Genomic DNA, 22,242 nt, shown 5'->3' with positions numbered 1-22,242 from the left:
GAAGTTAAACTTCATAGTTACACCTGGTAAAGCAGCAATGCTGATCGTTTTATTAAAGATGAAAGAATTTAGACAGTTTTTAACTCTCAGTGATGCTGCAGTGTTCGTTTGACCTGAAGCATACGGAGTTTAGGACCCAGATTACTCCCAGATTTAAGAGCATCTTAGTCCGACAAATACGACAATAACGACGGCCGCTTGCATGTTCTGCAAAAAAAATGTGCTTTGTCGTGTATCTGACGGACAAACACCAAACCAGTTCCACATCACTGAAGTTGCAACATTTTTACAAACCAATTCTGGTTCATCTGATTCACTCAACAATCGGCCATGTGCGTATGAAAACAAAGGCACTGCGCATGCGCGTTTTACTCATATTCTATCGCGATATTTCATTTTCCTATCGTTGCCCAACATTATACCGGTATTACCGTGAACGGTATAATATGGCCCAGCCCTAATTGTGACGTTGGTACTGTAAAGCTCAGCAAATGTGGAGATCTGACTTTCAAAGGGAACACGCACACATCTCGAACTCTACATAGCTGACTTACAGCTCTGGTTTTCAATTGTTCTCATTGCTCAGGAAAACAACATGATTCTTTCATGTTCTTCAATCTCAAAATGATTTCGCAGCCTCTCTTACGACGTCTTCAACTTTCTGAACCGACTCAAAGTAAAAGTTTATAAACCAGGGCTGTGCCCGTTTGTTTACAGGCTCAAAGTGATACTTTAAGAAGATTTGTGGTAATAATGTTTCTGATCATTTACACAAAAAGATATTTTCGGCAGCATTTCTAAGTTTGATTAAATGAAGGGCATCCCATGATTGCTTCCAATGAGCTACTGTCACTGATGACACAGCGCCGTTTGCAGCAGCGTGAAAGTGGCACGGCACTGCAACACAGAATAAGTCAAATGTAGTACAGAAACAGTCGTAGTTTGGCCTGGAAACTTTTGTTAAACAGTAACTAAAGTAACTTAACCTTGTGACTTTTTAGGAACCTGCACAATATTTTCACAATAAAACTGAAGACTCTCTTCTACCTGGGATGTTGGGCCATGAGTTGAGCTTTTTAACCTGCTGCTTTGGTCTTGCACCATGTACTGTATCAGTAACTTTCATCCACTGTTTGCTCTTCCTGTCACATGACGTCCTTCAGCCACACTTGGTGGAGTCATTTGTTTACATTTGGGTCACACACAGCCTGACTGTAGCGCACAGTTTTTTCACCTGAAGGGCTGAAACAGGTTCTTGCATATGTTGCAGAGCACTGTGATTGTTGGAGGTTCCTGAAGTTGCTCCACTGCAGACTGACACATGTGGCTCTCACTCCCAGACATGCCCAGGCTTGTCTCTTAACCCTGATGCACCCGCCAGGGGGAGAGCGGCGGGGTCGGGGGATGCGGGTCCCCCGCGGAGGGAGGGAGGAGGTTGGGGTCGCGAGATCCCCCCCGATGGGATGGGATGGGATGGGATAGGATGGGATGGGATGGGATGGCGGGGTCGGGGGATACGGGTCCCCCGTGGAGGGAGGGAGGAGGTTGTGGTCGCGAGATCCCCCCCCCCCCCCCGATGGGATGGGATGGGATGGGATAGGATGGGATGGGATGGCGGGGTCGGGGGATGCGGGTCCCCCGCGGAGGGAGGGAGGGAGGGAGGAGGTTGGGGTCGCGAGATCCCCCCCCGATGGGATGGGGATGGGATGGGATGGGAGGGCGGGCTCGGGGGATGCGGGTCCCCCGCCGAGGGAGGGAGGGAGGGAGGGAGGAGGTTGGGGTCGCGAGATCCCCCCCCATGGGATGGGGATGGAATGGGATGGGGATTGGATGGGATGGGATTGGAGAGAGAGAGAGAGAGAGAGAGAGAGAGAGAGAGAGAGAGAGAGAGAGAGAGAGAGAGATATAAAGTCTTGTAAAAAGGTGGTCGAGAAACACCTCGGCGAAAGCAGAAGAAGACGGAGAAGAAGAAGAAGAAGAAGATAATGTCACGCACTAGACCGTGGGAGCCAAAGAGCACTAAGGTCGGTACAGGCGGATCGCAATCGCCAGCGGTGTCCTCCTCCTCCTCCTCCCGCTCACCATCACCGTCGCCATCGCCATCGCATTTGGCGTACGCTGCGTGGTCGGCTCCGGTGGCTCCGTTGTTGCGACCGGCCACGTTTCGCTATCGAGGGCTAGGGGTCGAGGAAGACCAAGAGCAGCGGCAGCAGCGGCAACAGCGGCAGCAGCAGCAGCAGCAGCAGCAGCAGCAGCAGCAGCTACAGGAGAACTTGGAGGAGGACGAGAGCAAGGAAGAGGAGCAAGAAGCCGAGGGGGACGACAACGACGACCCGACGGCCCGAACGCTCGCAGACGAGGAGGAGGAGAGCCACTCGGAGGATCAGGAGGACGAAAACGATGGGGTGGGTAGTTGCGAGGAAGACGATCGCGGTTACGAAATGGCGTCGCAACTCTGCCAGGACGGCGGCTCGCAAGGCGAGTCGAACCGCCGAGAGGGAGAGGAAGAAGAAGCAGGCGCCGACCCACCGGGGCGGGGGACTCGGGAGATTTGGCAAGAGGACGACGCCGGCCGCGCTGCAGGTGGCGTTCATGATCCTGGGCGCGATCGCGGCCGCGGCGCTGTCGGTGAAACTCGCGACGCTGATGTAGCCGACGATTACGACTACGACGATGACGAAGAAGACAAAGACTATGAAGAAGAAGAAGAAGAAGAGGAAGAAGAAGAAGAAGAAGAAGAAGAAGAAGAAGAAGACGTCCTCGCCGATGATGATGATGATGATGATGAAGAAGAAGAAAAAGAAGAAGACAAAGACTATGAAGAAGAAAAAAAAGAAGAAGAAGAAGAAGACAAAGACAAAGACTATGAAGAAGAAGAAGAAGAAGAAGAAAAAGAAGACATCCTCGCCAATGATGATGAAGAAGAAGAAGAAGAAGAAGAAGAAAAAGAAGAAGAAGAAGAAGAAGACAAAGACAAAGACTATGAAGAAGAAGAAGAAGACATCCTCGCCAATGATGATGAAGAAGAAGAAGAAGAAGAAGAAGAAGACGTCCTCGCTGATGATTATAACGATGACGATGAAGAAGACAAAGACTATGAAGAAGAAGAAGAAGAAGAAGAAGAAGAAGAAGAAGAAGAAGAATTAGAATTAGAAGAAGAAGACGACGACCTCGACCCGCCGGGACGAGGCCCCACCGAAGAGGCCGTGGCGGCGGCGCGAGACGAGGCCTCCGCGTTCATGGCCTACTTCCCGCCAGAGATAGAGGACTCGGTGATCGCCATGACCAACCTGGAAGCGGGCAGGCGCAGGCCCGCCATCGACGGATGGAAGCCCATGGGCCGCGTCGAGTTCCGAGCCTACCTGGGGCTGCTCGTGCTCGCCGGCGTGTACAGGTCCCGGGGAGAGGCCTGCGAGAGCCTGTGGGACGCCGAGAGCGGCAGGTCCGTGTTCAGAGCCACGATGCCGCTCAAGACCTTTCGAGCCTACTCGAGCGCGCTGCGCTTCGACGACAGGGAGACCAGAAGGGCCGGGCGAGGCGAAGGCGAGGGCGAGGGCGAGGGCGAGGGCGGCGATAGCTGCTACGACAAACTGGCCCCCATCAGAGCCGTGTGGGACGAGTGGTGCGCGAGGTTGCCCGCCATGTACCGCCCGGGACCGGAGGTCACCGTCGACGAGAGACTGGTGCCGTTCAGAGGTACGTACGTACTATGTGGTGTGTGTGTGTGTGTGTGTGTGTGTGTGTGTGTGTGTGTGTGTGTGTGTGTGTGACTGGGAGGAGGAATAGGAGCGGGAATGACGAAAACGGGCTAGCTCGCTGCTCTGTTGCATACTCGTGTTGGGTTCCGCGTTTGTGGTGCTTTCGCATGACTCTTTATGTCTATGAAGCTATGAAGCTATGAAGTCTATGACTCTTTATGTCTTTATGTCTATGAAGCTATGAAGCTATGAAGTCTATGACTCTTTATGTCTTTGTATCTATGAAGCGCCTTGAGGCGACTTTTGTTGTGATTTGGCGCTATATAAATAAAATTGAATTGAATTGAATGTCTTCTCCTTGCGTTTCTGCCCCAATCTCCCCCCACACTTTCCCACATCTCTCTCTCTCTCTCTCTCTCTCTCTCTCTCTCTCTCTCTCTCTCTCTCTCCATCCATCCATCCATCAGGACGGTGTCCGTTCAGACAGTACATGCCCAGCAAGCCGGCCAGGTACGGGATCAAGATATGGGTGGCGTGCGACGCGCGTTCCAGCTACGCGTGGAAGATGCAAGTCTACACCGGCAAGCCCGACAAGCGCGGCCCTCCCGAAAAGCACCTGGCCACTCGAGTGGTCGTGGACCTCACCGAGGGACTGACTCCGGGACGCAACGTCACGTGCGACAACTTTTTCACCTCGCGCGAGCTCGCCGATAGGCTCTATCGCGAGAGAGGCCACACCGTGCTGGGCACTCTGCGGTCGAACAGACCCGAGATCCCCAGAGAGCTGCGCTGCGTCAAGGGCAGGGCCGTGGGCTCCGTCGAATCCGTGGTACTCGGCGGCTCCGCGGGACGAGGGGGAGGAAGAGGAGGAGAAGGAGAAGGAGGAGGAGGAGGAGGAGGAGGAGGGCCCGACACGATCATCCTCTCCTACGTGGCCAAGAAGAACAAGAACGTGCTGCTCCTCACCACAGCTCCTCGTTATTACCACCATCGCTCCGGCCCCGAGCCCCGGCCTAGCCGCCGCATCAGCAACAGCAGCAGCAGCAACAGCAGCGGCGGCGGCAGCAGCAACAGAAGCGGCGCGAAACCGCCCTTGGTGCTGCATTACAACCGCACCAAGGGAGGAGTGGACAACCTGGACAAGGTCGTGAGCACGTACAGCTGCAGGAGAAAGACCCGCAGGTGGCCCGTGGCCCTTTTCCACAACATGGTCGACGTGGCGGCCTACAACGCGTTCGTGCTGTGGAGGGAAATTCACCCCGACTGGATGCCGGGCAAGCTCAACAGACGACGGCTCTTCCTCGAGCGACTGGGCAAAGCGCTCGCGCGCCCCATGCTCGAAGCCAGGGCGGCTTTAGCGCGAGGACCGGGAGGAGGAGGAGGAGGAGGAGGAGGCAGAGTCGCGGCCCGAGGCGCTACCGCCGAGGCAGCCTCTAACAACAACGCTACGCCACGCGACTCCTCTCCGGTCAAGAGGCGCAGGTGCCGCGTGTGTCCCAGGAGCAAAGACGTCAAGACCAAGATCCTGTGCCGCGAGTGCCGAGCGCACGTGTGTACAAACTGCGCCGTCACGTACTGTCCCAACTGCGCCGCTTCTTCTTCTTCTTCCCGCGACGCCGCTCCCCGGACGCCACCGACGCCGTGATAACACAAGCGCCCCAACGGTGGTCCCCTAGCGACCCACCCCCACCCCACCCCACCCTATCATCATCATCATCATCATCATCATCATCATCATCACACAATATATGCCCCCGGGGGGTCCTAGTGACCCCAAACCTATCATCATCATCATCATCATCATCATCATCATCATCACATATGCCCCCCGGGGGGGTCCTAGTGACCCCAAACCTATCATCATCATCATCATCATCATCATCATCACATATGCCCCCCCGGGGGGGGGTCCTAGTGACCCCAAACCTATCATCATCATCATCATCATCACATATGCCCCCCCCGGGGGGGGTCCTAGTGTCCCCAAACGTATCATCATCATCATCATCATCATCATCATCATCATCATCACATATGCCCGAGGGGGTCGCTAGGACCCCCACCCTAATCATCATAAAACACACATATCCCCCCCCCCCCCAGGGGGTTACCAAGACCCCCCATCGCCACCACCACCATCATCAGGATCATCATCATCATCACACACACACACACACACTCATCATCATCACACACACACACACACACACACACACACACACACACACACACACACACACTCATCATCATCATCATCACACACACACACACACACACACACCTCGGGGGGTCACCACGACCCACGCCCCGAGAACAGGCGGGCGCACAAGGGTTAATTACATGCACTAGGGATCATAACCACCTGGTGTTGCTATAGCAATGATATCTCAGTACGACAGTTTTGTATCACGTAAGAATTTGTACCGGTATGATTGCAGACAATATGATATACACAGCTAGTTAATGCTTCCATTTTACAATAATAAAGCTTATGGTTTATATTAGAATATGTAGGAGGGATCACTCTCCTCAGCCTTCCCGGGAAAGTCTGTGCCAGCGGGCTGGGAATGAGAGTTCATCCACTGCAGGAGCACGATGTAGAGTGGCTACATAAGATGCAGGTTCAGGCATACCAGGCAAATTCAAGGTCTGGCTATACCAGCATGGTATAGTACCAAGACTCATTGGCAAGTCCTGCATGGGGCGTTAGGGACTCGGGCCCACCCACTTCCAACAATGGGCAATAGCTGAGCCCTGGCTGAGGAGAGGCATGGTCCGAGCTACTAGTAAGCTAACATAAACTAACCAACCCAGTGACATCACATGCTGATGTCGGTAAACGTGTTATATAAACTTAAACTTTAAGCACTTACTTCTTAAATCGAGCTGCACAGACAGCGTTACCTTTGAGAGCAGGGCTCAGTGGTGTAAATTAGCCTTCATACATGTAGCGTTTCATGTCCACTTTAATGATAACAGCTAATTATCTCAAATCGTGAGCATGTTAAATTCCCACCAAGCAGGTTAACGATTATGGTAACTGTGTAACACTTCAGTTTTCTTTACATTGGAGTTTTGCTGAGTGCTGTGCATTGTTGTGAATGTCAGCTACATGTGTCGTAGTGAGGAAAGAGGTTGTGTGTCTGCCTGTGTGCAGGGGTGCTGCATGTCAGCTGGAGGCGGTGAAACAACACTGTTCAATATCGATCCTGCTGCTAAGGAGCGTTTAATCCAAACAGTGTAGCAACCTTATGACAACCATACCACAGTCTCTACAGGGCACACAATAAGTGTTAGGCTACCACTGTGTACTTGGTGTTACGCTTGCATGACAACAGACTGTTGGACGCATCATTTTGCTTTCTTTGATTTCTACCAGTGAGTGTGATAAGTTTATGTCAGCTGGACCTAAAGTGATGTTAAAAACACTGTTTAAGCTTCACACTGCCAGACTGAATACTTCCACCTGTGTAACACAACAGTTGGACTCACTATAGTCTCGTCACATCCTGACATCACCCCAGCCCTGTCCTCTGTGCATCGTGGAAAGTGACGATGGGAAAACATTCAGACACTTTGTGCTCACGTTAGTTTTCCTCTCCCAGATTCTCCCAACAAGCAGCTGAAGATCTATTAGGATAATTGTTGTTATCACAGTTAATATTCCAGATTTATCTGATTACATCTCAACACCCCACCACCCACCCCCCTTTGTCCTGTGCTGTTGTTGATTTGTTGAAAAGAAAAGTCATTAACAAGTGAATTAAATTCTTCTACGGTGCTGCTGAGCACACGCATGTGTGCGAGGCGGCTGTTTGCTGGTTTGCTGAATGGCACTGAACACATGTGCCTGTACAGTTTAAATCAACCAGGACCATAATGAACCCTGACTCCCACAGACACTCAGGATCCACCTGCCCAGTAAGTCACCCGCTAACTGCAACTATCAGAGCCCTGACCTTCTGCAGAGACGAGTCACACTCGATACAAAACCTGCCTTTAAAAGTTCAGAGTAATGAAATCAGCAGTTCTGATTCTAGAATTTGTAGTCTCACACACTTGTACACTTTTGTTGTTTTGGTTCACATCGGTTGATATTCTGCTGCAAACAAATAATGAGAACATTTTATAAACCTTTGAGTGTCCATCAGGATCCTGTAGAAACAGCTTCCATCTCAAATACTAAACATCATTATTTACATTCTGTTTATTTATTTTTTTAAAGTCCCTCTAGCACAGATTTCTTTAGCCGAATGTCTTTCTGTGTCTTCCATACAAACATTAAACATGCAAACACTCAACACAGCAACACTGAAAGCATTTGAGTGTAACTTTCATTCAAATCAAACTTTAGACACAATTACAATAATGGAAAAAAGACAATTTAAATAGTAATACACAACAACCACAGCAGAAATAAATAAAAGAAAACCAAACACAATCCAGACATGAATACACAAATATATTTAAATCTATATATTTATAAATTTTAATATGATGTAAAAGAAAACAAATACGAAACCTATCAAACTACCAATATATAAAAAAACAAGACCAGAATCAGAGAGACTTTATTTATCCCCAAGGGCCAATTAACATACAACAGAGCAGCATGACGTTGAAGATAAGCACAATAAAAGTGAGATAATAAATACACAGAATATACAGTTTTAAAATTACACAGTTTTAAAATTAAAGTGACTGAAGGTGAATAAATAACTGTAAGTGACTAAAAGTGAGTAAAGTGTTGGTAGTATAAGAGTGTAGTTTATGTTTCTGGTGTGGGAAATGTTCTTATCAGCTGGAGTTAAAAAGCAGAGCTGCTTTGGGGACAAAGGTGGCGCTCCTCCTCCTCTCAGTCCTGCAGGAAATGCAGCGGAGGCGTCGCCCAGAGGGGAGCCATTGAAATGCAGGGTGAAGAATGTGAGAGGGGTCGTTGATGATTTTGGCTGCCTGTCTAAGGGCCTGTTGATGAAAACCTGCCAGAGTTCTGACAGGCAGGCCAATGATTTTAGAGCACACTGATGCTGCAGTCTGTTCCTGTATGAAGGCTGAGGGAGTGGGACCAGCAGCTGATGGAGAAGGTCATGATGCTTTCCAGGAAGGCGTAGTAAAAAGTCATCATGATGGGTGTGCTGACTCCAAAGGAGTTGAGTTTCCTAAGGAGGTTTAGCCGTTGGTTTTATTTCACATTCACCGATTTTCTCTAAGCTTAAGTTCACACAGCAGAGAAATTTGTGTCTGACTCAGTGACTGCAAGGTGCTGCGCAGGTCCTGTGGCTGCAACCCAAAAGCATCCCTATCAGAATCAGAATCAGAAAGGGTTTTATTGCCAAATGTTGAGCAGGTTTACAACATTAGGAAATTGCTGCGGTGCTTAGTGCAATCATACTGTCATAAATGCTTAAATAGATATAAAAATAAAAATAAGAATAAGAATTAAAAGTGCTAAGTAGATAGATATATACATGATATATACATGAGTGCAGGTGGTGATCAGTGCAAACATGGAATGATGCAGTGACACAGCGTAGGGTCATGTGTTAGTGGTGGGAACAGTCATACGGTTATTGTTCATGTGTCCGACAGCAGAGGGGAAGAAACTGTTCTTATGGCGAGAGGTTCTGGTGCGAATGGACCGGAGCCTCCTGCCTGAGGGGAGCAGGTCAAACAGACTGTGTCCAGGGTGAGAAGGGTCAGCTGAGATCCGAGCTGCACGCCCCAGTGTCCTGGAGGTGTACAGGTCCTGCAGAGATGGGAGTCTGCAGCCAATCACCTTCTCAGCAGAGCGCACAACACGCTGCAGTCTCTGTTTGTCCCTGATAGTGGCTCCAGCGTACCACACGGTGATGGAGGAGGTGAGGATGGACTCGATGATTGCAGTGTAGAACTGCATCATCGTCCGTGTTGGCAGGTTGAATTTCTTCAGCTGCCTCAGGAAGTACATCCTCTGCTGGGCTTTCTTAATGACGGAGGTGATGGTGGGCTCCCACTTCAGGTCCTGGGTGATGGTGGTACCCAGGAATCGGAATGAGTCCACAGAGGTGATGGGGGTGTCAGTCAGGATGATGGGGGGGAGTCTATCAGATGTCCTGTGCTAATACGCCATGTTTGGTTTTGGCCTTTGGTCTTGTGTTTGTTTAGATGCAACTTTGCAAACCTAAGCTGTACTGCCATATCATTGTTAGAGAGGAGGAAAGCTTTCCAACAAGCAGCACTGCATGGTCTAGGATTCATCTGCTGGGACGGCCACTGCTGCACTGTGTTGAATCCTCCAGAGCAACAAATTAGCAAAACTTCTGTTTTTAAAAAGATGCTCACACTCGCTGATCCATTTATTAGTTACTGTGAAGTCCGACCAGAGCAGGACTCTGAGGACTGGACCCTCACACGTCTGTACTTTGTGCTTCTACCCAGCTTTACATTGATGTGCTAACTTTAGCTACCAAACACAGTGATGTAGAGATGTGACTCTACAGTGAGGTTAGAATATACAAACAGCTGGTGAGAGTCCTGTTTACAGACAGAACCACAGAGAAAAACATAACCTGGTGGAGTTCCTGTGTCGCTCTGTTAGCTCCTCAACACAGAGCAACATGAACGTTACGACGCACCTCGTACTGCTCTGATTTAACTGTGAGCTGAGGCACCAGAGCCAAAAGCTCAGCGATGGCTTGAACCACCTCTGGCTGTGAGTGACAGCTGAGCTCAGGCCAAACAGTTCTCCATGCTGAGATAATATCCACCACCTGAGAAAGAAAGATTTGTTTTAAGACCAGAACTTTGGAAAAGATTCAAAAGTTATGATCCAGAAAAATGATGATTCCTGAATTTAAAGAGACAAATGGAGACAGGCGAGGTACCTCTGCTCGACACAGCTCCTGTAGTCCCTGCAGAACAAGAGCAGCCGGGGTTACCAGGTCTGGTCTGTTGCACTGTTTTAAAGTGAGTGAAATGGCAGCCACCATGTCCCCTGCATGCTGGTAAGGCCTGGTTAACACACACATCAGCGTGAACAAAGTGGGAAATGTGTTTCTTCTAATTTTGTTACCATTTTTATTTAAGAAAAAAGCATTAAAAGTGCCAGGACACGTGTAAGTAAGTAAATGCCAAACACAGCTTCTTATCATTGCAAACTCTTATGGCTGCAAATGTTTTACAATAAAAGCAAACGTAAGCATTTGTTGTTGTTGTTGTTGTTTTTGTTGTTGTTGTTGTTTTTTTTGACAGACATGAGTGAGGGATAGGAAAGGGAGAAAGAAAGAGGAAGGAAAGGAAAAACAATGTTACATGTTACAATGTTAAACAATACAAAACAAAAAAAATAAAAATCTCCTGGATCACCTGTTGAGAGAAGAATAGAAAACAAGCAAAAAAAAACAAAAAAAACAAAGCAACATACTAAACACAACACCATCGCATTAATCTAGCTTAGTGTAAACAGCAGTAAATACTAAATATTCAATGTTGTTGTGCAGCACGCAGGACAGATGTGCTTCGAAGTAGCAGCCAAGAAAGGTGTAATTTAAGTCCACGAGCAGTGAACACCTGTGTGCATACCTGTGTGGATCAGCGTGCTTGTATTCCAAAGGTTTCTCCATGTAACGATCTGCTAGGGAGTGTGGGGGGGCCACAGCCCCGTCCTCCAGGGTATGAAGCAGGTATGGAGGAGATCAAAACTCCAGACATCCAGAGGCCCCCAGAACACAAGAGACCATGGAAGACCAACAGAGGGGCAGCCGCGCCACAGAAGCCAGGGGGAGTTGCAGTGACGCGCCCGTGAGCTCCGCCAGCAGCCAGCTGTGCCTGAGTGACCGAGCCCCAGGCCGAGAGGCCGGGGGCACCCCACCTCCGAAGTGGCCCGAGCGAGCCCCAGGTTCCAGGCCCCGATAAGCGGCCGCCAAGGAGTGAGCCAGTGTGTACCTGGACGCCCACCCCCAGACACAAAGAACCACCAACGCACCGATACCTGAGGGAGTCCACCACTGGCAGGGGAAGAAAAACGTAAGCATTTGTGAAAACAACGAAACAGCTCAATGATTTGCTAAATTTGTACTGTAGCATATATCCAGAGGGTTTCCCAGGTTTTCACTAATGCTGCTAAAAAAGCTGCATGTACATGTTAGCAGGCGTAACAGGCCCCGGGAGGATGAACAGTGTGCACCAGCTGGTTAGAACAAAGGAAATAATCAAATAAAGTCATCGTTTTATTTCATCAACACACATAAAGGCCATAAAGGCCTGGATGCAGTTTGTGGAGTTTATATGATGAATATAGTTTGGATTAAAGTTAAAACTATAAAGTTATGGCTCACTTGCTTAGAGTTGTATTATATGGGAAGCAGTGCTTACAGACTGACATAGTTGGATTTCTTTTGCTTCATGCTTTTATTTTGATAGTCTGGCAGAGACAGGAAGTTAGCTGCCTCTCAGTCTCTCTGTTTGAACTGAACTTTGTAAGACTTTGATCCTTCTGGATTCAGGCACGTGTAGCTGCTCTGGACATTTGTACGGAAATATTTAAAACTGGACTCCTGCTGATTTTTGGAGAAACAGGGACTCAGTGGAGCGTTGAGCTGAGGCTTCATTCACTGCAAAGCTACAAAGTGCATTCATTTATCTTAACAAGCAAAGTTGATGTGATGTGACTGAAAAAACAAATATTTCTATGTTTCTGAACTTTCATCAGCTTGCTGAGCAGAAACATCTATGAAGAGTCCAGTCAGTGATTATTACTCATTAGAAGGGAAGATGAAGAATCCTGGTGTTGGAAGCTCACACTGTCTGCACTGTGCATGCACAGTCCACTGAATGAATGAACCAGTGAATGTAGGAAGTGCCCACTGTTTCTGTAAGTATGGGAGGACCCACCTCTCTCTGCAGATGTCCCTGACACAGGCGGCCCTGGCCAGGATCTGCTCCCACTGGGCGTCCCTCCCCAGCACCACCCTGCTGTCCTGCTGGCTCATTAGACGCTGCAGCTCTGGGTAGACCCGGTCCTTACAGACATGACCAAAGCAGCACACAATCAAAGACAAACAGAAGCTTTGAACACATGAATATGACATTTATAGTAATGCGTTATTATTGCAAACCTGTTTTTTCCACAGAGCGGTCATGAGGCGCAGTCCCACTGCTCTCAGCTTGGGGGAGCCGGCCAGCATGTGCAGACTGTGCAGCACGATCGGGAAGCAAAGCTGGAATATTACAGCACATACGATCAGAGCCAAGTTTACAAGAGAAACACACGGTTACAGCTGAAGAAGGCAGATGTTAGACGATGACTGCTGGTTTGGAGAGTCCAGCTCACTGACAGAGTGCTTTATACTACAGAGCACTGCATCTATCCCACACAGAGGCTGCTGTGGTGGAGTCCAATCCCAGCTCCTACAAACTGGGTACAAGAAACACTGTGTTCACACAGAGAAAACTGTGTGGAAGACGTGGGAATTTCTCTTTGTTCCTTTGTCAAAGTGCTAAACATCGAGAGGGGAACATTTCAGTTATGTGCACAAACTGATTTACCAACATTTGCCACACACAGTGCCCTGCTAATGGTGCTAATATTTAGCACAGTTTGTTTAATGCAGTGTTTGATTTGTTGCTCTTGATATTGTGCCATTCATTTGTGCACAGAGATGGCATTACAGAGATTTGATGGACATCAGTCTGATCTCTGCTTTTACACTGATAAACCTCAAAAACACATCTTTGTTTATTAGGTTCATTTCAGGACCACAAACAGCGCAGGACGATCAGCTGTGCTTTATGGATCTACATAAACTCAGCTGCATTTGATGTGACAGACATGAGCTGTAGATCACAGATACACACACCCCATCAGCACAGATGTGTTAGTGGTGCTGTTAACACCAGCTGGAGACATTTACAGTTTGTTTTATCCCTCAGGTGTTGTCTAAATACAAGAATGTATGTGTAGGTAAAATACAGTGGGTTGCAAAAGTATTCGGCCCCCTTGAACTTTCCCACATTTTGTCACATTACAGCCACAAACATGAATCAGTTTCATTGGACTTCCAGGTGAAAGACCAACACAAAGTGGTGCACACGTGAGAAGTGGAACGAAAATCATACATGATTGCAAACATTTTTTGCAAATCAATAACTGCAAAGTGGGGTGTGCGTAATTATTCACCCCCCTGAGTCAATACTTTGTAGAACCACCTTTTGCTGCAGTTCCAGCTGCCAGTCTTTTAGGGTCTGTCTCTACCAGCTTTGCACATCTACAGACTGAAATCTTTGCCCATTCTTCTTTGAAACAGCTGCAGCTCAGTCAGATTAGATGGACAGCATTTGTGAACAGCAGTTTTCAGATCTTGCCACAGATTCTCGATTGGATTTAGATCTGGACTTTGACTGGGCCATTCTAACACAGGGATATGTTTTGTTTTAAACCACTCCATTGTTGCCCTGGCTTTATGTTCAGGGTTGTTGTCATGCTGGAAGGTGAACCTCCGCCCCAGTCTCAAGTCTTTTGCAGACTCCAAGAGGTTTTCTTCCAAGATCGCCCTGTATTTGGCTCCATCCATCTTCCCATCAACTCTGACCAGCTTCCCTGTCCCTGCTGAAGAGAAGCACCCCCAGAGCATGATGCTGCCACCACCATATCTGACAGTGGGGTGTGTTCAGAGTGATGTGCAGTGTTAGTTTTCCACACAGAGCATTTTGCATTTTGGTCTCATCTGACCAGAGCACCTTCTTCCACATGTTTGCTGTGTCCCCCACATGGCTTGTGGCAAACTGCAAACGGGACTTCTTATGGTTTTCTGTTAACAATGGCTTTCTTCTTGCCACTCTTCCATAAAGGCCAACTTTGTGCAGTTGTGATGGCATGCCACACATGGTAAGCTCCACACCTCACCACCCGTTGATTCACTTTAGTTTAATTTACAGTCACTACTTTAAAATATTCTACTTATTGTTCAATATTGTTTCTTTATTAAATGTATTTATTTTTCCATCACACCTTCCAATGTTTATATGGCGTGCACTAGTGATGGCCCGCTTGAAGCTGACGCTCCGGAGCGTGTGTCGAAAAAAACAACACACTGGTTCAGAAGCACTGTGTCGAGGCTTGCTTCGTTTGGCAAAAGTCACGTGACCAGTGACGTCCGAAGCTTCATTACGCACGTAACTGCTTCGGTACCTGATTCAAACGGATATAAGGAAGTGAATCATCCACTGGATTCGTGGAGTGTGTTGATGGTGACAGATAGCGAAGAGGTGATCATTCCACTGACAGATATGGAGCCAGCGAGGAAGAGAGGACGTTATGGCGTGTGGGAATATTTTGAGTTGATTTTGCTCAATTCATTTTATCTGCCGAAGTGAAAAACCTGAAATGTCCAAAATCATGTTTTCATAATGTAAATATCATTACAGCATATGACTTTAGGAACACTTCCATGTGAATTAAAGCTGATGAAGACTACAAAAATGTATTTGGCACTATACGTACATTACATTGCTACAGTTTAGAAAATCATTTTGTTTATTGTTTTTAGGTGATAGTCTGCAGGACCCAGGAATACCTGCATATCTACCAGCTTGCAGTGTGGTTCCTGCACTCCACAGCCTCTTCTATTCCATGCAAGTGGATTTTCTCCAGGGCAGGAGAAACTATTTCTAAGAAAAGAAACCGACTCAGCCAGCACACAGTAACACTAATCCTCCTTTTAAATGTAAATAACAAAAGGGCTACCTGACATAGATCATGTTTTTACTTTGCAAGTTCTTGATTAGGGGTGGGTTTTGATTATCGCTTTTCTGATTACAATCCATACTAAATTGAATAAAGTGATATTGATTCATTAAAATCCCGTGTCGATTTGTAAATTAACGTTATTATGCCTGAAACGCCAGCATCTCAGGTTAAACCTCACAACATGTCGTCAAACACCAAACAGCTAAAACAGTAACTGGGAGCAGGTTTACGGATTCTGCATACAAACGTAAACGCAGAGCGCGGACCCGACGCGTCAGAATCAGATTTTGATGTGTCGTCGGGTCCGCGCTGTGTTTGCCTCTTTTTTTTTCGCTGGCTTCTGCAGCTGCAGGTTTCATAACTCTCTGTTTACATCTCTAATTAAGTCTCACATGTGTCAGCTTTCTTTTAATAGATACGAAATTATGGATATATACTGTTAAATGATCAGAACTGTAATATTTCTGACTGAGGCAAAACTTTCCAGATTCCAATCAAATTGAATCGGATCCTGTATCGAATCAAAATGATTCTACAAATCGGTAACGATGCAGCCGTACTCAGCTTCCTAAGCATTTTCCCTTTCCAGTTCACAATCAATCCCACCCCTAGGTCAAAAATATGTATAGGACAATTGGCCTCATCTAATATTTTGTATGAACCTGTCCAGCTGTCCAGTGATTAAATGACAAGTAGATGGAGGCAGGACTCCACAGCAGGGGCATACTGCATAATGTGCTGTGCGTTATCATATATATTGCTCACTTATTGTATTTACCAACATCAAGGAGTTATGAGCAAAGAAAGGCCACACCATAGTGCATGTTTAAATAGGGAAAGTTTATTGATCAAAATGTATTACGCAAATACGCATTACATTTTTTTCAGCCCCCCAATCGAGAAAACAAAATCAATTACATGTTCAAAGCAATGGAACGGTGGCCCAATATCAGAGAGAACTCCACTCTTGAGTGAGCAGTGATGATTGAGCAGTCCGTTTTATTTTGCAGATTCAAGCTGCTCTTCAAAATTTTCACCACCAGATGTCACCGGAGAGGACTGTGTTGAAAAGCTTCGAGTAATGAACCGTTTTTCAATACAAGCTTCAGTGCTTCGGAAAGCTTCATTTGGCCATCACTAGCGTGCACTAGTGATGGTCCGCTTGAAGCTGAAGCTCCGGTGCGTGTGTCAAAAAAATCAACACACTGCTTCTGAAGCACTGTGTCGAAGCTTGATTCGTTTGGCCAGAGTCACGTGATCAGTGACGTCCGAAGCTTCATTTAGAACCTAACTGCTTCAGTATCTGATTTGATGGTTTATAAGGAAGCGAATCATTCGCGGGATTTGTGGAGTGTTTTGATGGTGACAGATACTGTTAGGGTTCCTGTGTTTTGTGTTTTTGGTTATTTGATTTTGTCATTTCATTATATTCTAGCTTTGCTTTACGGGTTTTTCTTAGTTAAGGTCTTCTGGGTGGGGTTTGGTTAGAGTTTTAGTGTTTTGGTTTTCTGTCTGTGTTCCGTAGTTGCTGTCTTCCTTGTCTGCTGTATTTCCACGTCCAGTCAGTGTCTGTGTCTGCCCTGGTCCCACGTCTCTGTTCCCTTTGTAGTGCCTGCATGTGAGTCTGTGTCTTTGTTCAGTCTGTGTTATGTGTTTCCTGTTTTACTTTGAAGGTCCCTGTCTTATCTCAGTGTGTTCATGTTCATGCATCATGTTTTTAATTTGCAAGTTCATAAGCATTTTCCTTTTCCATTTCACAATCAATTCTACCCCCAGGTCAAAAATATGTCTGGGAAAATTTCCTTAATATAATATTATTTATAAATACACCTGTCTAGCGATTAATTGCATAAGTGCATGGAGGCAGGACCTCACAGCAGAAGCATACTCCATAATGTGTTTTACATTATTATATGTATATATATGTAAAGTGGTATTTTTCAATTATTGTATTTACCAACATCAAGAAGTCACAAGCAAAGAAAGACCACACCATGGTGCATGTTTAAACAAGGAGAGTTTACTGGTTAAAACTATGTATTAAACAAATAAAACACATTTTCTTAACCACCAAAAAATACACGTTCAAAGCAACACAACGGAGGCCCAATATCAGACAGGATTCCACTCTGTAGAGTGGGCAATCATAATGAAGCGGTTGGTTTTATTTTGTGGATTCAAGCTGCTCTTCATATTTTTGGCCACCAGATGTCACCAGAGAGGACTGTGTTGAAAAGCTTCGAGTAATGAACCGTTTTTCAATACAAGCTTCAGTGCTTCGGAAAGCTTCATTTGGCCATCACTAGTGTGCACACATATTAACCTTGCAAGGTCAAAGTTCCGTTTTATGTTATATTAATACATCTTTTCTTTGTTTGAGTTACCTGGGGGTTGGCTTCTCCTCCTGTCTGGCAAAAGGTGTGGCAAAGGGCTGGGAGACCTGAAGTACCACTGACAGCCTAATTGGATTGCACCACATGCTTCATTGCCTGGGGGGTGTTTCATGTGTGTTTAATTGTTTTGTATTAGTTGGTTATATGGCAGCCATCTTGTTTTCCCCCGTGTGTGTCATTTGGTTTAGCTAAACCGGTATTTAAGTTCCCCTGTGTGTAATTTCATCAGTTCAGTTTGTCATATGGTTGTTTGAGGTTTTGTTAATTATTATCTTGAGTTTAGTTTATTGAGTTGACCTCTTTTATTAGTCTGCCTGTTTAAGTTTTGGCTTTGTTAAATATATTTTCATATTTTTGGGTCAATAAAACCTAGTGATGGGCAGATGAAGCTTCATGAAGCACTTAAGCTTTTCATCCAATTGGTTCATCCCAGCGCAAAGCTTCTTAAAGCTTCATTTGCTCTAGTAGGACATCTACTGGACGTAAAAATATTAGTTGGCATGAATTTGAAGAGTGTGGCCTTTTGCACACAGCCTGTAAATGTCAACAACAAAAGGAGTGTGTAAAACATCTATATTGTAGTGATGGCAGTATACTTTGTATATTTATACTGGCAGTATGGAAAATGATAATTTGGAAATGTTTAAAATGGAAATGATCATTTACTGTGAGGTGAGGTGTGGTTGGGGTGTGGACAGTAGTTGTGCTTTTGTAACGTTGAGGTATGGACAGCTACACACTGAGGCGTCAGTCCTGCCCACATTTTATTCTGTAAAAACTAAATTTTCACTGCTTTTATGGCCTTTTTAGTGGGGAGAACATAGCTAGGATTTAATGATTTAACAAATCTTTTGAATCCTTTGTCCTCCACAATGCTAAATGGCTGGGAGTCCTCAATCACCATGCTAACCAGGGGCCCGTTCTTCGTACGTCGCTTACTACATCCAAGATCAAATGACATATCTAAGACCAAATCATCGCGCTAACCGTGAGCTCGCTAATCCGGTTCTCCGAACACACCTGCTGTTGACGATTAGTACAGCTGGATGAAGTAATGTGAGATCACTGGGTGTCGTAAAAGGGGCTACGCATCGATAGTAGAAACATTGATCGGCAACCCTCTGATTGGTCGGCGAAAATGTCGAAGGAGCGCGCTCGGTATTTTTTGGCAGCAGAGCAAGAACTCTTGAGTGAGGGATTTCAGGAGTTTCAGAGTTTAATCAGAACGCAAGGGAACACTGCAAAGGCTGCAAAAGCAAGGAGCGAGGGCTGGCAGGAAGTTGCTGACAAATTAAACTCGTAAGTAATTTAATAATAACAATAATAATGGAGTGGATTGATATAGCGCTTTTCAAGGCACCCAAAGCGCTTTACAATGCCACTATTCATTCACTCTCACATTCACACACTGGTGGAGGCGAGCTACAGTTGTAGCCACAGCTGCCCTGGGGCAGACTTACAGAAGCCAGGCTGCCATATCGCGCCATCGGCCCCTCTGGCCAACACCAGTAGGCAGTAGGGTAGATGTATTATATTACACTATATTATCCAATATTATATGGCATTATATTATATTATGTTACATTATATCCCCTTTCACATTAGAGCCACAACAGGACCCACTAGAACATGGGCACAAGTAAAAGTGAAATATAAGAATATTCTACAGAATGGTAATATTTATCACTTATATTGCTTTTAGTCTCTTGAAAAGAGACCCTGAAATAATCTGTTTGTTTGTTCATAACAGCAACCAAGAAAAGGGCAGAGCACAAAAAAGACAGGTGGTGGTCCTGCACCCCCTCGTCAACAAGTTGGTTAAGTAAATAATACCCTCACGGGAATATCGATATCTCTCAATGAGCACACTGTCGCGCTGAGCTAAAGGATCCTGTCTGTCCCGCAATATGCGCTGGATTCTGAGGACTCTCCTTATCAATCTTGCACCTTCCGCAATGGGTGGCTCGCGTAAACGGACAGGACATGGCTGCGACAGACTTCCCAAATCCACCTTCGCTTTTATAGCCGTGGTCTCTCATCTTGATTACACGAAGTAATTTACAATTACTACTCTGAAATATGAATTACATCTGTAATAATCACATACATGTAATAGAATGTTAATAGTACATTTCCCTTTTTTTAGGAAATGACCTGTATGTATCTGTGTGAGATCAATAAAAGGATCAAGTGCTGCATTATCTTTAGTTACATTGATGTTATTTATTTATGGTGAAACAGTGGTGGAATATCGCTGTTGCTTTCGTATAAATGAAGCGGACATACCTGCGTGGCCGCGATCTAATCCTGTTTACATAAAGTAAACCTGCTCCCGAGCAGGTTTACGCTTACGGCTCTGTTGCTATGACAGCAAGTCCCGGATGAGCTTCGGGGAACCGAACGATCCAAGATCACGCGAAATCGTCAACAATCAAATCCAGCTAACTTACTTAGCGAGGTACGAAGAACGGGCCCCTGGTCTTCATCTATTTGAGATTGTTCTCCTGAGGAAAGACAATAAAGACAAAGCACAAATATAAATATCACACACGTAACTTATTACAGCTGTATAATATTGTTATATCATTTAGTAACATTACTGCATGCTATATTATCATGACATTTGATGGCTCACCTGGTCTTGCTCCACAATCGGTGTTCCCCTTATTCTCATGCAAAGCTCTGTAGTGCCTAAGCATGGATGAGGTGTTGTTGTTATATCCCAGCTCCCTGGCACATAGCAAACACTTCACCTTGTGCAAAAGTACAGACATCCTCCTGGATGAAGAAAAGCTCCTCAGACTACATGACCTGGATGACCCCACAGATAAAAGCTCACATGTGTGTATGATGGACTAAAACACACTGTGAGCGCTCAGATGAAGTAGAAAGGTGCTGCTGATGTTCCAGCCCCGTCTCCAGACGCTCACAGTCAGTACAGGTTCTTCTTAGTCGTACCTTATGAGTGCCGAGGTTTGGCAGGCTTGTGAGAACAGCGTGAGCCAGGATTCTTTTCTTTGGTCAGTTTGAACAAAAGAAGCAGCACGAGGGGCGGGACCTGCAGAGGGAAACACCCACATCAGCAAACACACCAACCAAACATTAAATGCACTTTGTCAGACCGTACAGAGGCTGCATCACTGACCTGTACGTGCACACAAACTGACAGCTTCACAGGATGTTCAGCATAAACAGATAGAGCAGGGTTGAGTCTGCCCTTGTGATACTAAATGTGTGGTGCCCATCTTGTACTCTGCAGTCAGTTAAAGCTTCAAAGATCACACATGAAGTCCTGACACTTTAGTATGAGACAGGTTACAAATAAGGAAACAGTGAGACAGCATCACGGTCCTTAGACACACCACGCTGCTGTGCAGTGTCACAGCTTAATTACCACCACACACCTAATGGCACTCCGAGCCTTAACTGTTGCAGAGCGACCGCTTCACCTGCACGGCCCGAGAGCGAGAGGGAGGGGCAAAGAAAATAAAGCTGAGCGATGACACGTTTAATGCTGTCGAGCCAAAAACATCACTTTGAATCAAAATCACTGCAGTAAATCATCATTTAGGTTTCATAGTGGTTAGCTTCTGGCTTTTCCTGTAACAAAGACCTGCTGCTGCACGTTTAACATGACAAGTACGAGCGAGCAGAGATCTCCAGAGGACTCAAATATGCCAACAACCTTCAACCAGTGCATCCAAACACCAGTGTGTGCAGCACTCTGGGAGCAATTAGAGCAGAAGGTGAATCCTCTGGGGCCCGGTGCACGCTTGAGTAATGAGGGGTAAACTCACACTTCATCTGCAGCTAGTGACTCCAACACAAGTCCAGAGGGAGGTCTGTCCCCTTAGAGCACTCCCTAACCTCTCCCTTTATACGGCAGCAGATCAGCAGCAATCACACAGCAGTGACAGCTTTTATCTTCCTGCTGATCTGAACCATTTCAAAGTCATGTGTTGGTGCCAAAACACCAGGTTATCAACATGTGTTTCCTGCTCTTAAAAAGACAAACACAAGCTAGCTCCCTTACATACAACAAATCTACATGTCAGAGGGAACAACATGCATTACTTTATATTCAGTCCACAGATTTAAGAGAACAGTTGTGTGGGTTATCTACCTGGCAGGGGTCGGCAGCAGCGACAGCCTGGCTTGCTTTCAAAGCCAGCTGGCAGATGTTTTCCTGACCCATGATGATGAGATAAGTCACAATCAGGACAAGAGAGGAGGACAGGCGCTGGCTGGACGACAGGGCGGAGCTGACCGCCAACAGCCAATCGGTCGCTGCTGCTGGATTGTTGGCCACTTTGCGCAGTACCGACAAATAGGGATGGGTATTGATAAGATTTTCACGATTCCGGTTCCATTTTCGATTCTTTATCGATTCTGTTTAAAAAAGGAGAACACTAAGGTCGATTAGCTC

General features: G+C 46.3%; 3 protein-coding genes across 4 annotated transcripts in view; 1 reads left to right on the top strand and 2 right to left on the bottom strand.

Moving 5' to 3' along the window:
• LOC147336641 (NACHT, LRR and PYD domains-containing protein 12-like) overlaps positions 1-22,242 on the bottom strand; it is a 327,736-nt gene that overhangs the window by 103,395 nt on the left and 202,099 nt on the right. The gene's annotated exons all lie outside the window — the stretch shown is intronic.
• On the top strand, positions 1,976-5,351 carry LOC147336654 (uncharacterized). The gene is made up of 2 exons (XM_086285513.1): positions 1,976-3,696; positions 4,166-5,351. The coding sequence occupies exons 1-2, from the start codon at positions 1,986-1,988 to the stop codon at positions 5,341-5,343; spliced, it is 2,889 nt and encodes a 962-aa protein (XP_086141639.1). The 5' UTR covers positions 1,976-1,985; the 3' UTR covers positions 5,344-5,351.
• Positions 10,205-20,817, bottom strand: LOC147336653 (focadhesin-like). The gene is made up of 5 exons (XM_086285524.1): positions 20,775-20,817; positions 12,794-12,895; positions 12,570-12,697; positions 10,562-10,688; positions 10,205-10,447 (listed from the first exon to the last, which is right to left on the bottom strand). Exons 2-5 carry the CDS (start codon positions 12,860-12,862, stop codon positions 10,280-10,282), a joined length of 492 nt encoding a protein of 163 aa, XP_086141650.1. The 5' UTR covers positions 12,863-12,895; positions 20,775-20,817; the 3' UTR covers positions 10,205-10,279.

The sequence above is a fragment of the Aulonocara sp. 'chitande type north' Nkhata Bay genome, linkage group LG3, assembly GCF_057382095.1.
Source record: "Aulonocara sp. 'chitande type north' Nkhata Bay isolate Kocher_YH1m ecotype deep benthic linkage group LG3, A_spYH_male_GT1.1, whole genome shotgun sequence".
NCBI classification, from domain to species: domain Eukaryota; kingdom Metazoa; phylum Chordata; class Actinopteri; order Cichliformes; family Cichlidae; genus Aulonocara; species Aulonocara sp. 'chitande type north' Nkhata Bay.
The sequence above is the reverse complement of the archived record's forward strand: the minus strand, read 5'-3'. Positions and strand labels throughout refer to the sequence as shown.